This window comes from Lampetra fluviatilis, chromosome 7, assembly GCF_964198595.1.
Source record: "Lampetra fluviatilis chromosome 7, kcLamFluv1.1, whole genome shotgun sequence".
In the NCBI taxonomy this organism is placed as follows: domain Eukaryota; kingdom Metazoa; phylum Chordata; class Hyperoartia; order Petromyzontiformes; family Petromyzontidae; genus Lampetra; species Lampetra fluviatilis.
This window is the reverse complement of record NC_136281.1, coordinates 1,531,997-1,548,268: the sequence shown is the minus strand read 5'-3', so window position 1 is coordinate 1,548,268 and position 16,272 is coordinate 1,531,997. Positions and strand designations below refer to the sequence as shown.

At 46.1% G+C, this 16,272-nt stretch overlaps 1 protein-coding gene across 1 annotated transcript in view; it reads right to left on the bottom strand.

Annotated features, from left to right (window-relative positions):
- Positions 1–16,272, bottom strand: part of FAM120B (family with sequence similarity 120 member B) — a 34,790-nt gene that overhangs the window by 4,212 nt on the left and 14,306 nt on the right. Inside the window, exon 8 of the mRNA XM_078858012.1 lies at positions 6–212. Within this exon, the coding sequence (XP_078714138.1) occupies positions 6–212 (207 nt within the window). The remainder of the gene's footprint in view (positions 1–5; positions 213–16,272) is intronic.

Genomic DNA, 16,272 nt, shown 5'->3' with positions numbered 1-16,272 from the left:
TGTACCTGTCCGTCCAGCAGGTCGAGGGAGGGAGCACCTTGATGTGCCTGTTGGTACTTGTGCTGGAACAGGTGGCCATCAAACAGCTCCCAAGGCATGATGCACGACTTTGGCAGGGGCTTCCCGCTCGCAGAGTTCACGGTGAGCATCGTGTGCAGGCCACGCACTGCCAGGGCGCCCAGGTGCACGGCACGGGCATCCACCACGACTTCCTGCCAGAAACGGATGCGCAAAGCAAGAGCTGATTCGACCCCGAGCTGGGATTTAAAATCGCATCCGTCTGACCGTGAGCCGCAAGCAATAACCAATGCACCACGTGGCCAGATAACAGAGCATCTACTGTAGATATTTGTAATACTGCAAGATCTGACCATGTCCATCTAGTGCTCGCTGAGCTGCATTGGCTTCTGGTTGCCGAACGAATATATTGTAAGGTCGCACTCATTACACACAAAGTGCTTGCCACAAAACACATTCCTGCGGAGGGAGCTGGTAGGAACGTTGGGTTGCTCGGTCAATGGCCAGGGTCAACGGCGGCGTGGTATATTCTGCAAATATGCCCGACTGTGAGGACGGGCACAAGCCGGCGTGAGTAGGTTAAACCTTAAGTTTTATAAGGGCACCACGAGGTGACCAGCCCCTCCCCACCCAGCCCCACCCCACCCTCCCCACCCAGCCCCTCCCCACCCTCCCCACCCAGCGCCTCCCCACCCTTCCCTCCCCACCCAGCCCCACCCTTCCCACCCAGCCCCTCCCCATCGTCCCCTCCCCACCCAGCCCCTCCCTCCCCACCCAGCCCCTCCCTGCACAACGGACGGACACAATAATCCCCTGTGGGCTGGTGTAACCAGGAGGTTCCAACCAGTATTACCCACAATACTTAGCTGATGTCGTCAAGGAGCATAAACCATCATGTGAACCCCAGTTATCCTCACAGCAGCTTTTGGCTAGCCATCGAACAAAGAATAAAATTAACTCTTAAAACTTAGGCTAACGTCTGTTTTTCCATTTATCGATTGCTTCAACCATTTTCTGACAATGTTTTCACACACATACACAGATGACCCTGTACACGGCAAGCAATCATCACTAATCTCAACAGCCTTCACATCTTCTTTCACTCGAAACTCGATCACATCACTCTCTGCTGGTAGCATAAGTCCACCCCAACCAAATTTTCCTAACAACTGCAGTGTATCTGCGTGGCTGAGAGACAAAAGATGGCTGAGCTCAGTGCACACAGGTGAGCACAATGGACATGGATAAAGACGTCTGGCTCGTACCTCATATATCAAAACAACGACATCAATCAGTTATCCGTGCTCAAACATGCATGGCCTGCGCAGCTGTGTTTACGAATATGCCAGTGCACTGTGTTCTGGAGGTAACGCAGGAAGGGATATTTGTCCATCTGCTCATGCCAAGCCATTTCGGATCATGACATTGTGGTTTCTGTGCAACTGCATGGTATTTAGGTTGGGTAAGAGTGCATTTAGCGTGGCCAAACGTGTTGCTGTACCATTTAACATTGCAGGGAGTATGCAGTGGCTTAAAATATTCTCCGAAGACTATCATCCGAAATATTTTTGTACAGCATACAGTGAGGGAAAAAAGTATTCGATCCCCTGCTGATTTTGTACGTTTGCCCACTGACAAAGAAATGATCAGTCTATAATTTTAATGGTAGGTTTATTTGAACAGTGAGAGACAGAATAACAACAACAAAATCCAGAAAAACGCATGTCAAAAAAGTAATAAATTGATTTGCATTTTAATGAGGGAAATAAATATTTGACCCCTCTGCAAAACATGACTTAGTACTTGGTGGCAAAACCCTTGTTGGCAATCACAGAGGTCAGACGTTTCTTGTAGTTGGCCACCAGGTTTGCACACATCTCAGGAGGGATTTTGTCCCACTCCTCTTTGCAGATCTTCTCCAAGTCATTAAGGTTTCGAGGCTGACGTTTGGCAACTCGAACCTTCAGCTCCCTCCACAGATTTCTATGGGATTAAGGTCTGGAGACTGGCTAGGCCACTCCAGGACCTTAATGTGCTTCTGCTTGAGCCACTCCTTTGTTGCCTTGGCCGTGTCTTTTGGGTCATTGTCATGCTGGAATACTCATCCACGACCCATTTTCAATGCCCTGGCTGAAGGAAGGAGGTTCTCACCCAAGATTTGACGGTACATGGCCCTGTCCATCGTCCCTTTGATGCGGTGAAGTTGTCCTGTCCCCTTAGCAGAAAAACATCCCCAAAGCATAATGTTTCCACCTCCATGTTTGACGGTGGGGATGGTGTTCTTGCGGTCATAGGCAGCATTCCTACTCCTCCAAACACGACGAGTTGAGTTGATGCCAAAGAGCTCCATTTTGGTCTCATCTGACCACAACACCTTCACCCAGTTGTCCTCTGAATCATTCAGATGTTCATTGGCAAACTTCAGACGGGCATGTACATGTGCTTTCTTGAGCAGGGGGACCTTGCGGGCACTGCAGGATTTCAGTCCTTCACGGCGTAGTATGTTACCAACTGTTTTCTTGGTGACTATGGTCCCAGCTGCCTTGAGATCATTGACAAGATCTTCCCGTATAGTTCTGGGCAGATTCCTCACCGTTCTCATGATCATTGCAACTCCACGAGGTGAGATCTTGCATGGAGCCCCAGGCCGAGGGAGATTGACAGTTCTTTTGTGTTTCTTCCATTTGCGAATAATCGCACCAACTGTTGTCACCTTCTCACCAAGCTGCTTGGCGATGGTCTTGTAGCCCATTCCAGCCTTGTGTAGGGCTACAATATTGTCCCTGACATCCTTGGAGAGCTCTTTGGTCTTGGCCATGGTGGAGAGTTTGGAATCTGATTGATTGATTGCTTCTGTGAACAGGTGTCTTTTATACAGGTAACAAGCTGATATTAGGAGCACTCCCTTTAAGAGTGTGCTCCTAATCTCAGCTCGTTACCTGTATAAAAGACACCTGGGAGCCAGAAATATTTCTGATTGAGAGGAGGTCAAATACTTATTTCCCTCATTAGAATGCAAATAAATTTATAACATTTTTGACATGCGTTTTCTGGATTTTGTTGTTGTTATTCTGTCTCTTACTGTTCAAATAAACCTACCATTAAAATTATAGACTGATCATTTCTTTTTCAGTGGGCAAATGTACAAAATCAGCAGGGTATCAAATACTTTTTTCCCTCACTGTATACTGATGTTGCGAGTTTGGTATGCCAATGCCAGTGCTGTCCCAAACTTCGTTGAATGCGTACATTTTTAATTTCTTCAAATACCTTTTGATTTTTTTTAAGGGGTGCATGTTTGTGGACTTAATTAACTGATTTAAGGCGCGTATGTGTGTATGTATGTATGGGTGTACATTCCATGAAAAAAAAACTTTAATGAAACCTGATATTTTTTCAAGCAGCTGATTGATATCCAGGACAAGTCATCGGTAGCGTACACACATGGCCTCCCAGCATTGAACCACTTCTTGGACCACATCAATTCTAGACACCCATCCATCAGATTCACCATGGAAGTGGAGAAAGACGGTAAACTACCATTCTTGGATATTCTGTTTGAGAGGAGGCCTGACGGATCCTTGGGACATTCTGTCTACAGGAAAGCCACCCACACAGATTCCTACTTGAAACCGGATTCCCACCACCACCCATCTCAAAAGAATTCTCTCATCAAAACGCTATACCACAGAGCCCATGGCATTTCTGACAAACACCACCTGACCGGTGAATTAAGACATGTACATCGGGCCCTCAGGATGAACGGATACTCTGACCGTACTATCCGCCAAGCTGTCTCTCCCACCACACAGAAACAGCCACTTGAAACTCCGACCAAAACCATCACGTTACCATACATAGCAGGCGTGACCAAAAAGATCTCCAAAATTCTAAACAAACATAAGATCCAAGTCCGATTCAGTACAGTGCATAAAATCCGTGATCTGATTCCATCTGTGAAGGATGTCGTTCCTGACTTACAGTATCCTGGAGTCTACAAATTGAGTTGCATTTGTGGTGATTGCTACATTGGAGAAACGAAACGTCATGTTTCTGATCGTGTCCGCGAGCACAAGTCAGATCTGAAACACGGCAGAACTGATTCTTCTGCCATTGCCGATCATTGCTACAACTCGGTGGGCTCTCATGAAATTGTCTTTTCCGAGACCAAGGTTCTCTGCAAACCTCCCGGCTACCATCAAAGGTTTGTACACGAAGCCATACAAATATACAAACACAGACATAATTTCAACCGTGATGATGGGTACAAACTTAGTAATCATTGGAAAGATGTTATCAACCACGCAAAAAAGACTTAATTACACTTTTTTGGACCATCTTATCTGACAGGCACTATTTTACTTTACTTTACCGAGTGTTAACATCCCCAGTTATTTTTTAACAGTACTCTCTTCATTGTTCAGCCAGCATTGGTATAAACATGGGCATTTTCGTTCTTTTGTCTATCATGTGTATCAGACCTCCCCTCCCCCTCTCTGTCCATTGTGTTGGCGTGTGCAGCAGCAACCGCGTCCAAGCCGTCGTCCATTTTTTTGGCCCCGCCCCCTCCCCCTCCCGGAGCGTTGTACTTAGCACTCCGTGCTGTCTTTGAGCCCCGCCCCCCTCCCTCCCGATACGTTCCATTCATTGGCTACCACATTCTGATGAGCCCCCCCCCTCTCCTCCCCCCTTCAACTTGCTTATAAGGGATTACTTCTTGAATCATTGCCTCACTTGATGCAGCTAATTCGGCTGTGACGGTCCCACCTGATGACGGAGACTTGTGTTGCCTCCGAAACGTCGTGATTTTTGTTTTATTTTATTTTCATTAATTTTGATGTTTTACCTACGTGACTTTACCGAAAAAACCTATGAACATTGTGAAGTGTTCATGTTGGTATAGTGATGATAGCCATTTGTTCCTTAATTATGAAAATCCTATACATCTTATTTCCTATATCAAACAATGAGCTTCCATAACTGAGAGAATGTCATTGAAAGTGTGGGCACTCAGCAAATGAGCCAGTTTAGTTCTTACACGTGGCCTGTTTCCTTAATATATCCGCTATGTACGTGGCAATGGGGATTTACGCATTTTCTTGTCATTAGGGCACAGTTTATTTATTTCCTTAATACCAGGAAATTCCTTTTCTGTGTTTGCCAACATTTTTTTTACTTTTTACGATAGAGATTACCCTACAAGTCCTCCACTCCTTACACTCTGGGGCTATGATCCGCAGGCCAAACGAGGCCCATGGGCTGATGTCATCCAGCCGGCGGCATCATTCAATCTTCCTGCTGCTCCAAACAGCCCACACCGTGAGCGTGAAATGTAATTTATAAAGTGAACTCTCCTGTCAGTTCAGGCGTTTGTCTGAGGGCGATGATCGGTTAGGTGTGGGACTGGGCAGCCATTTCAGCATGGTTTCCATGAGTACTGTACGTTAATCCGTGCTTTTTACATGCATTTATTTAACTCACTCTGTCTGTTGTTGTTGTCGTCGTTGTATCCTCAAATCTTGTAACTCAATTTTAACCCACTTCCCAATGTGGTATCGACTGCAAACTTGGTATACTTATGTCATACTGATGGCAATACTATATTCTATAAAAAAAAACATATTTTAAAACATTATTTTTAATATATTATCTTTCGGCTTGGGTCTAATTGTCCACGCTTCGGACCACTTTCTTGATTCGAGGAGTTGTGCCATTACTAGTCTGGTACATTTAATTAAAGCGTATTTAAAAACAATTATTTTTAAATGTTACTTATTTAGCCCTTTACCTATCTCTCGCTCACGTGCCTCATTTATCTATTTTGTGTCATACAAATGAATCTCTCACCTTATACTGTATCTCGTTTTAATACATTCGTAACATATCTTTCACTCGTCTTCTTTCTAAGATATACATATTATGCATGCATTTCTCCCCTCTTCCAAATTTATCAGTTTTGCTCGTCATTTTTGGTGTCCCAGGTCACTCTCGCAGATGACACTCTATGTTGGTCTGCCGAGTTCTCACCGGGTTAAACAAAATGAACTAAGAACTTGAAAGCAGAGAGTTCCATACCCTTTCCCGAAGCGATGTTGTCTCGATTAGAATTCTGTTGCTCTCGTAAAATACATTCTGAGTTCCTTATGCTTAGGCCTTGTCTTGCTTTGACCCTTCAGTAGCATGTTTTCAATCTATTCGATGCGTTATGATTGCAATTTCCTGCTCTCATTCCTATCCTAAGGGGTTGAAAAATACCACGTATGCCCCATTGTATTTGGCAACTTAGTTCATTGCCGCGTGTATGTACATTAATCATTTGTTTTGATATCACTTAAGGAAGATTGTTATTTAATGTTTTTTTTGTGGATGATATAACACATGCTGATTTTCATCTAAAGAGTTTGTCATTTTGTGACGCTGGCCGTGGTATCGACCCCAGCTGGTCTCGTGGGGGAGGGTTCCTGGTTGTGATGAGAGTGGGGGTCATACGCAGACACATTACAATTTTCTGCAACCACGACTTGGGTCCATTGACTGTGATGTAAACATCTCGTCCATCTCACGGACAAAGTGCTCAAAAAACAGACATCAGAACAAGTAGCCAGGTAGCTTAGGAGGGTATAAGACTATGTCGCAGCACTAAGCCAGCTCCGCTTACATCCTGGGTTCAAATCCAGACGGTAGCCCCCGTTAAATAAACTACGTTTTCAAGTGTAGATCGGTGATGGTCTCCACTCAACCACCTATGAGTGCACATAAAAACTACCATTACTATAAAGTTTGATTTTCAAGTAATTTTCGTCCAGCTCTAAAAAATTACCACAAAATATAAACATTCGTTTTTACAAGTGGAGAGCACCGTTTTGCACGAAATATGGGAAGTGTGCCCCTAGTGTGCAACAGAAGATGCCTCGTGAAAGCCTCGTGAAAGGCAGTTGTTGTTTTAAGTGGCCAGGTTCCTAGCCAATGATTTGAGATAAAGCAGTACAATAGGGCAATTGCAATATAATTAAGGGGGAGGGGGACCCGACATTGTTGTTATAGAAAACATATAAATGTATTTAGTGCATGTAAATGGTGCTAATTGAACGTACTATTTTATTTAGTCGGTTACAGCTAAAAACACGCATATGTAATACCAGTAAATAAAACTTTACTCTGTTACAAGCTATGATGTCACAGACCTCTGGGGAATGATTCCTATCTTGCTGAAACAGCCAAAACACTCAGTTATGGCAATGTGCCCCAATGTTTATAATGGACACATAAGCACATTTAGTGGAACAGTCTAACAAGAACTGAACTTCTGTAGAGAAGGCTTTTTCGTGTTTCTACAGGTCACACGAGAACATAGTTTCCGGAAGATAATTTCACGTGGTTGAATTAAGGGTTTTAAGTAAAAGTGATTTTCTGCTCAAATCAGTGTGAGTTTGCACTCATCTGCCAATTACAACTCTCAGAAAATGTATATTCAACTTATTTTGCATCGTACTTAGCCAACCGTGGTCATCGGAGGTGCGGGGGAAGAACAACAAATTAAACACAAAGAGTAGTTTGTCTTTAGAATTTATGAATAGAGGAAATTCCACATTCCGAAGTAAGGAGTTTACCTAACTGTATGAAAACCACAGTACAACTACACATATCTGACCATCACATATCTGCCCTAGCAAAATAACCTTCCAATGCATCACTTGTTCAGGGTGTAACTGTCATTTTATTAAAATGTTTATATATACCATTTTTTTTCTCACATATCCGCCTATGCCTCAGTCCCCAGTGAGTGGAATATGCGATTGTGGGCTGTTCTTTAATTTAAATACAAAATGTGACTCGTTTTAATTAACCCAGAGGTGTGATGGGCTGAGTTGATCCCAACCCGGATTTGAACTCACAACACTAGATCTCTCTAATGCAATGCACCACCCTGCTGGGTAAACAATTCCACAGACCGATTCTATCTCAGTGGGCAGGGTTTATTGTGCTCTGATGCTGTTTACATCACAAGACATCTGGCTCTTCCTGGAAAAAGCCTTGTTTATACCAGCTGCATTTGCAAATGACCATCACCGCCTTATAAACTGCAAGATGTATCAGCAGCAACAAAAATGAATCTTTTATGGGCAGCAAAGAAATACAATAATTGGTGGTCTACATGCAGGAGACCAAAGTCATTGCACATGACCCATCAACATTCACAAGATTTATCGGCACTCTGCACCAATGTCACGTATTAAGTTGTGTGCGTAAACATAACAAAAAAACACGAGAATGAACCCACATTGTTTGTTAAAACCACTCAACAATTCTAAATAACGACACCACAAAATACACATGAGCTAAAGTGTGCACTCTCATTGCAGAAGAGACAAGGCAAATTGGTGGTTCAAAAATGCTATATTTGATGAGTGCATTTGGACTGCAGAGTGGCTACTGCTGCCTGCAGATGCAATACACACACAGCTCAAGGAGTACTGTGTACGCCCTTTGCTGTGTGCGCATTTTATTTACAGAGAATATAAATGCAACTGCATCTCAAGACGCAGTAAAGTAAAACAGTGGGATAAACACATCATGCATAAAAATAAGCCATTTACGCGCTAGAAATGACATTCTGTATTTCATAATCACAGGTAGGAAAGAATAGGAAAGTCTGGAGGGTGGGCTTGAATAGTAGAAGGGAGGCAACAACATGGACGGACAGTGATAGGGTGATCCAGACCACACAAGAACATAGGGGAGAAGGATCGACCTCCTACTGAGCGAAGGCTGACTTGGGGCTTGTACAGAAGAACGCATTGGTTGAGTCTACTATTTGTATTTTACCAGGTAAGGCCCACTGAGCTACATCGCTCTTTTTCAGAAGCGACCTGGCCACAAACGATAGCTCAACGAAGTGGCTTATCAGGTAGAAATGTATATCAGTCAAATGCTCTAAATACATGTTTCTAAATGTGGAGGGGAAAAACCAGAGGACCCGGAGAAAAATCCACGAGACCACGGGGAGAACATGCAAACTCCAAATATACAAGCGTCAGGGTCGGGATCGAACCCACGATCTCCTTTATACCAGGCGAGGTAATTAACAGCTCACCAGCGAGTGAAGAGCAAATGAGGGGAGTAAAGTGAAATGAGAGGGGAATAAAGTGAGATGAAAGGGTAGGGATGAGCAGGGGAGTTTATTACTAATCTTGTGGTTGATCTGGGACTGGATTGGGAGCCGGTGGAGGGATCGGGTTTTGGGATGTGGTCTTATATGCGGGGGAGGAGTCTGGCATTTTGGATCGTCTGGAGTTTGGAGAGGAGGGATTTTGGGAGGCCGTAGAGGGGACAATTGTCGTGGCCATGTGATGACGGCATGGATGCGGAACAGTCGGTCCACTAATAGCTTCCCAGATACTAATTTTTCTGACCCAAGAGAGATGATGGATTGTGTTGATCCCAGTACAAAAATGCAATATTATGAAAATAGATTACAGGCAGTAGATTTCAACCATGAAGAAATGCGAAAAACCAACATGGACGATGCTCTACAACATACAGTAACCGTGTGATGGAACACAGAGCGGAAGCATGGGGGGGGGGAGACCAAAGAAAGCTGAAGCATAAATGAAGATAAACATAACCGCAAATTGTATCCCAAGACTCCTCATTATATGGACGGGAGGTTACAGAGGCTGGGAACAAGACGGAAAAAAAGCTCAGAAATCAGTCGCAGAGTGCTCGATAAAAATTCTAAGAATCCCAAGCACGCTGATGTGGCACCGTCTCTAAGACGGGAGGGGGGGGGACCTTTAAACCGCTAAAAACATATGTGTTTGGAATCATAAGGATCCCATGCCGAGCAATGAACATGGCCAGGTGAAATTTGCTCTGCGTCATTACATCTCCATCCCGGTTGTTGATATTAACACGGCAATTGTATAACGACTGCACTCCTACCACTTCGAACCAAAGACTGCCAATGTTGATGCGGGGCCACATTGTCAGCAGAGGGCAAGTGCAGCATGGCACATTGTTGTCCAGTACTGTGCTCCGAATGTCTATGCTCGCTGCCTTCACCAACCTGCACTGACTCGCATGGTGAACTACAGTCAAAACAATTCCCAATGACCGAAAGACACGGGGAGGCCTTCATCCAGCAGTGGATTGAAAATGTACTGAATTACATTGCAGTTTTTACCTTACATTGTTAAGCATAGCATGGTATGTGGCCTTTCAGTTCTTCTGTCTACAGCATCCCCGAACAACCACAGCGTGCGGCGGCCCCCAACAACCACAGCGTGCGTCGCCCCCCAACAACCACAGCCTGCGCGGCCCCCAACAACCACAGCGTGCGGCGGCCCCCAACAACCACAGCCTGCAGCATCCCCCAACAACCACAGCCTGCGGCGGCCCCCAACAACCACAACGTGCGGCGGCCCCCAACAACCACAGCCTGCAGCATCCCCCAACAACTACAGCGTGCGGCGGCCCCCAACAACCACAGCCTGCGTCGCTCCCCAACAACCACAGCCTGCAGCGTCCCCCAACAACCACAGCCTGCGTCGCCCCCCAACAACCACAGCGTGCGGCAGCCCCCAACAACCATAGCCTGCGTCGCCCCCAACAACCACAGCCTGCGTCGCCCCCCAACAACCACAGCCTGCGTCGCCCCCCAACAACCACAGCGTGCGGCGGCCCCCAACAACCACAGCCTGCGTCGCCCCCAACAACCACAACCTGCGTCGCCCCCCAACAACCACAGCCTGCGTCGCCCCCCAACAACCACAGCCTGCGTCGCTCCCCAACAACCACAGCCTGCAGCGTCCCCCAACAACCACAGCCTGCGTCGCCCCCAACAACCACAGCCTGCGGCGGCCCCCAACAACCACAGCCTGCGTCGCCCCCAACAACCACAGCCTGCGTCGCCCCCCAACAACCACAGCCTGCGTCGCTCCCCAACAACCACAGCCTGCGTCGCTCCCCAACAACCACAGCCTGCAGCGTCCCCCAACAACCACAGCGTGCGGCAGCCCCCAACAACCACAGCCTGCGTCGCCCCCAACAACCACAGCCTGCGTCGCCCCCCAACAACCACAGCCTGCGTCGCCCCCCAACAACCACAGCCTGCGTCGCTCCCCAACAACCACAGCCTGCAGCGTCCCCCAACAACCACAGCGTGCGGCAGCCCCCAACAACCACAGCCTGCGGCGGCCCCCAACAACCACAGCCTGCGTCGCCCCCAACAACCACAGCCTGCGTCGCCCCCAACAACCACAGCCTACGGCGCCCCCCAACAGACTGGTCAAGTATATCCTTATGATCCACTCACACAGCGTGCGGTGGGCCTTCATCCAGCAGTGGATTTAAGCACAAAAAAAACTTGAGTACTAATGTAATGGACAGAGCACGGCTCTCCCTCAGGGCAGCAGTGGACACAGCACGGCTTTCCCTCAGGGCAGCAGCAGAGTGTGAGTGAGCCGTGTGTGAGTGGATCGACCGTCAGCTTTCCGTGGCTGCGTCTCCGGCGCTGTGGCCGTGATCTTGCTGCTTCTCGGGCCTCCGAGGTGCGGGGTGCACCACAACACGAAGTGGGCAGCTCGCGGTCACGTGACGCACTTCAACCAATCCGGGGGCATTAATCACAGTTACAGAATGACAGAGAGACAGATCTGGGCTATTATATATTAATGCATTGATTAAACATGTTTCTTTTAATAGTATGTGTTTAGAATTGTGTTAGTATCTTTATGTATTAATATACATTGTTTAAATATGATAAAATACGTATTTTTTGTGAAAAGGGTAACTTTTGATGCTATCGGAACGAATTAAGCCTTTAACGTGTATTTCCTATACTCGCTTTACGACCAAATAACTTAACGACCAATTACCGTGGTTAAGAGGGATTCTACTGTATTAATGTTATTAGTCAACCATCCCAATGCAGGATACTCTGCTAAAGCGGCTTATGTGGGTCTTTGCTGAATAAATAACTGATATAACGCAACTCATTTTACAGCAACGTGAGCACGTTTCTGTCATTAGGGCACACCCAGATGGGTTCTTTTGCAGAAAAAAATAGCCTTCTCTTACCGAGATTATATCACAAGAAATGGTCATTTAGAAATCGGGGGAAATAATGAAAGCTTGGATGATGTCATTGGAATAGTTATTGTGCATTGGGTATTTCTGAGCCGTACAATGCCAGTCTCTGTCCCTCCCAGATACATGGGAACACCACACTTGGTCGATCGGAAGGTCATGTGTGGTGGAGTAAAATGTTGGTATTACCACCTCTGTCAATATGTCTAGCCAGGGTGGACAAGTAGGCCAACATATTCTCAAAATGGGCTCTTTTGAGCTCCATCTGGTGGAGGTCCTTCCACTAGCAGTGGCGTGAGGAGGCAATTTCACAGGCTGCACCTTTGCCTTCTATGTCGTACTGTACAATATCTGAAATACGGATGAGCAATTTAAATAGCGTATAAAATCATCCTGTCTAAAAAAACAATACAGTGGTAACTTTGCAACGACTGATGCTTCCTCTTATTTAATATCGCTGAAGCAACACATTTGTCATTTCCACTCTATCATGACAACTTTGAAAGCATCGAATCCTGTCAAGTTTTATTCGGCGGGACTGCCCCTGGCAAATCCGTTGTGCTTAACACAGTGAAGTTGTGAGGACGATGCTAATGCTGTCATGAGTAAACCAACTGTTCGACTATTAAAACGTGCGGGAGCTTTTCTGTCATTGTAAAGATTCAAACAAGCGGTTTAAATAAAATGTAGCGACAAAGAAAGGGCACATCCATGCACCCCATGATGGCAAGGCCATGCCATGATAATTCCATAATTCAGTGACATATTTACACACTCAATTACGACGACTCGAACAATGGCTCAAATAGTGAGGTCAACAAGACTTTTTATTATTACGTGATATCCCAGGCAGAGCAGGTGATAATTAAGCCTGTGCAGGTGGGCTGGCAAAACTATTGCACAACAGTATTCCTTCTATCTCTAACGATTACAATCATCAGCATAATCATCAGCCTGACACAGCACAGTTGTCAATCTGGTGCCGAGTACGTCTGGTGGGGCAACAGGGTCAAACGTGGCCCCCAGCTGGTGGTATCAACACACGTTCATCTCCTGAGATGTGATATGATGAGATATATATATGCGCATCTTGTAACACATATAGAGAGATAAGTAACGCACGAATATGTAATACATGCTGTGTAGGTGCTTTTGGCTGTCCTGTACGGCTCTCCTATGTGCATGCGGGTTGTGACGCGTTATTTGGCACGGGGTCTGACGTTTCGCTCCACATACCATGCTAACTATCATGCTGTACAACTGCAAAAAACACATCAGAGAGAAACGTAAAAAAAATCCAATTTCTTACACAACCCGTTGGTTGGTCCAATGGCCTTCTGGAAGTGTGTCATTTCAGCAGCATTGATTCAGTACTGTACGAGTCAGGCTTGCTGTAGTCAATGCTAGGGAACTGCTAAATATAACTGAGATATGAGTTTGACGCGAACTTATTTGATATATAGTACGAAACAATAACTGGCGTCGTTATGGAGAATATAAACCACAAAATAGACAAGCAGACAATGCAGCACATCGGCTTCACATGAAAAATAAAAGTATTTCTTACACAACCCAACAGCGGATGCGTTGTAAATAATGCTGAATATAGGGCTGCAGGACCGGTTCAGAGAATCGTCACTGGTGGTGTTGGCCGTGGGCGGGAATCGAATTCCGGTCGCCGGGTTCGTAGTCCTGTGCCTCCTCCCCTAGGTCGACTCAGCCTCAAATGAGTACCTGATGTGGTGTGTAAAGACATCGCCACTGGGGAGACAAAGGCGGCCGGGCGTGGTGCAGGCCAACCCACCCCCTCGTGTGCGTGTCGGCCCTCATAGGTGCTACTCGCTAAGAGCACTTAAGGGCATACGGGGGGGGGGGGGGATCTTTGTCATCATAGCTAAGGGCTGCATCACCTGCAGGACGTGAACCCCAGTGTGAGGAAGCTGGTTTTCACGACAAAGGCACGTTGCCGATGGTCAGGCAGCCTGTGCTGTGTAACAAAGACGGCTGTGTCTCACTGCGGACCCACCGTGATGATTGGAAAGGCGAATACAAACTTAAAAAGGGTAACTTGATCTTGTTATAATTGGATAGGCCAAAGCCAACGCTGTCGCTGTACAGGATAAGAAGTTGGAATTAGTACAAGAGGAGTAGGGAAGTAAGCGCTCTTCATTACCAGCCATGATTTATCTGCTGCTGGATGGCAACAAAGCTCCCTGCCCTCTCATACAACTCCACCACTGTGCCACACCGCACAGCTCTTCCATTAGTTGAATTAAAAATGTTATAAACTCAACCATGTACACTAGCCTCGACCTTTTGTATTGCGACGGCGTGGAGCGGTAGGGGGGAGGCCTTTATCCAGCAGTCAATAGATCATAGCGAGGGTTGCCACCTCTTGAGGTTTAAAAAACTGGGACATGTCATGGGAAGAATATTTCCCAATACGGAAAAAGGAACTATGTGTAAATGCATCGTCTTGAATGAGTGGCCTACAATTACACAGCAGACAAAAAACGGGACCTCTAATTATTCTGGGAAGATTTTACAGATTTCCCAAGACATCAGCTTCCTCAAGAAGATTGACGATCCTGGCAAAGCAGGAAAGGTGGCAACCATACTCGAGGCCGACGACGGTGACGAATTGTGTTTAGTTTCATCTTCTTGGTTCTTTCGGTAAAGTCACGTAGAAGGAAAATAATAAAATAATATAAATTAAACATAATAAAATACAATTCTCACGACGTTTCGGCCACAATGTAAGCAGCCGTCCTCAGGTGAAGAACAGGTAAAGAACAGGTCAGGTGAAGAACATGACCTGTTCTTCACCTGAGGACGGCCGCTTGCATTGTGGCCGAAACGTCGTGAGAATTGTATTTTATTATGTTTAATTTTTATTATTTTATTATTTTCCTTCTACGTGACTTTACCGAAAGAACCAAGAAGATGAATCCCTGCAGTCACGAAAGCTTTAAACCGAAAGAACCAAGAAGATGAATCCCTGCAGTCACGCAAGCTTTAAATCGAAAAATGTGTTTAGTTTGTTGTGCTTCCCCACACCTCTAATTGACACCTCTAATTATTTCTTGTTCATGTTTTTGTTCTTTGTTTGTTGCGGTTGCACCCGATTCAAGAGCCGAATGGCTCACAGGGCTATACCAAATAAATGAAACTGAAATGAAACTGAACTGAACACGGTTGGTTATGTATGGTGCGAAAGAAGCGCACCATACGTACGTGCAGAAGTTGCTTCACAACAGCACATGCACACAAGCGCAGGTAGGCAGCACATCTGCCGCACAGGCGTCCTGCCTCGTGCCTTGTTGACACATGCTCGTGATCGGTCGACTACAACAAGCAAATGTGCGAATGGCACCTGCTCACGCGGCTATATTTCACGTTTTTGTATTTTGATTGCCAGCGTGCAAATATTGAACTAGCACACTCACAGACCGCACCTGCCCACGAGAAGGCAGGAGACTCACCATGACGGCCCATTCGTCTTTTGTAAAAGCCCAGATAGAAACAGAGCAATACTGTACGGGCAGTCCTCGACTTAAAAACGCCCAACTTACGAACCAGCTTCCATGAAATATAAAATAATTGACTTAAACGCGAACTCGCAATTGCAAACGGAACCACAGAACTATTTTGTTCAGAGGAGGTGGAGTAAGCCGGCCTCACTCCGGGAGTGAATGTTTTCGTGTGTACGTGCGCGCACGCACGTGTGTGTGCCACTGTGTGTGAAAGTGTGAGTGTGTCGAGTGTTTGGTGAACAAAATACCCAGGCAGGTGCTTAGTTTTGGTGGGGCTGATGGTTAAGACCCCACCTCTTAGTGGCACACTCCAGGTTCAGCAGCAGCGCCTCCAACTCATCCTCTGAGTGAGGAGCAATCACCAGATCATCGGCATACATAACATGGTTGACCAATAGGGAGCCATCCCTCGACAACACCCAGGCATCGATCAGCCTCCCATTGTATCTATACCAGATGGAAATTCCTCCGGTACAGCCATGGAAAGTGTCTCGAATTACGTGGTCAAAGATGATGTTAAATAATGTGGGAGCCAGAGGACATACCTGTTGCACCCCAAAGTGAACAGGGAATGGCTCCGACTCCTGGCCACATAGCGTTCCCCAGTCCTGAAGCTAGCTTCAGCACTCAAGGT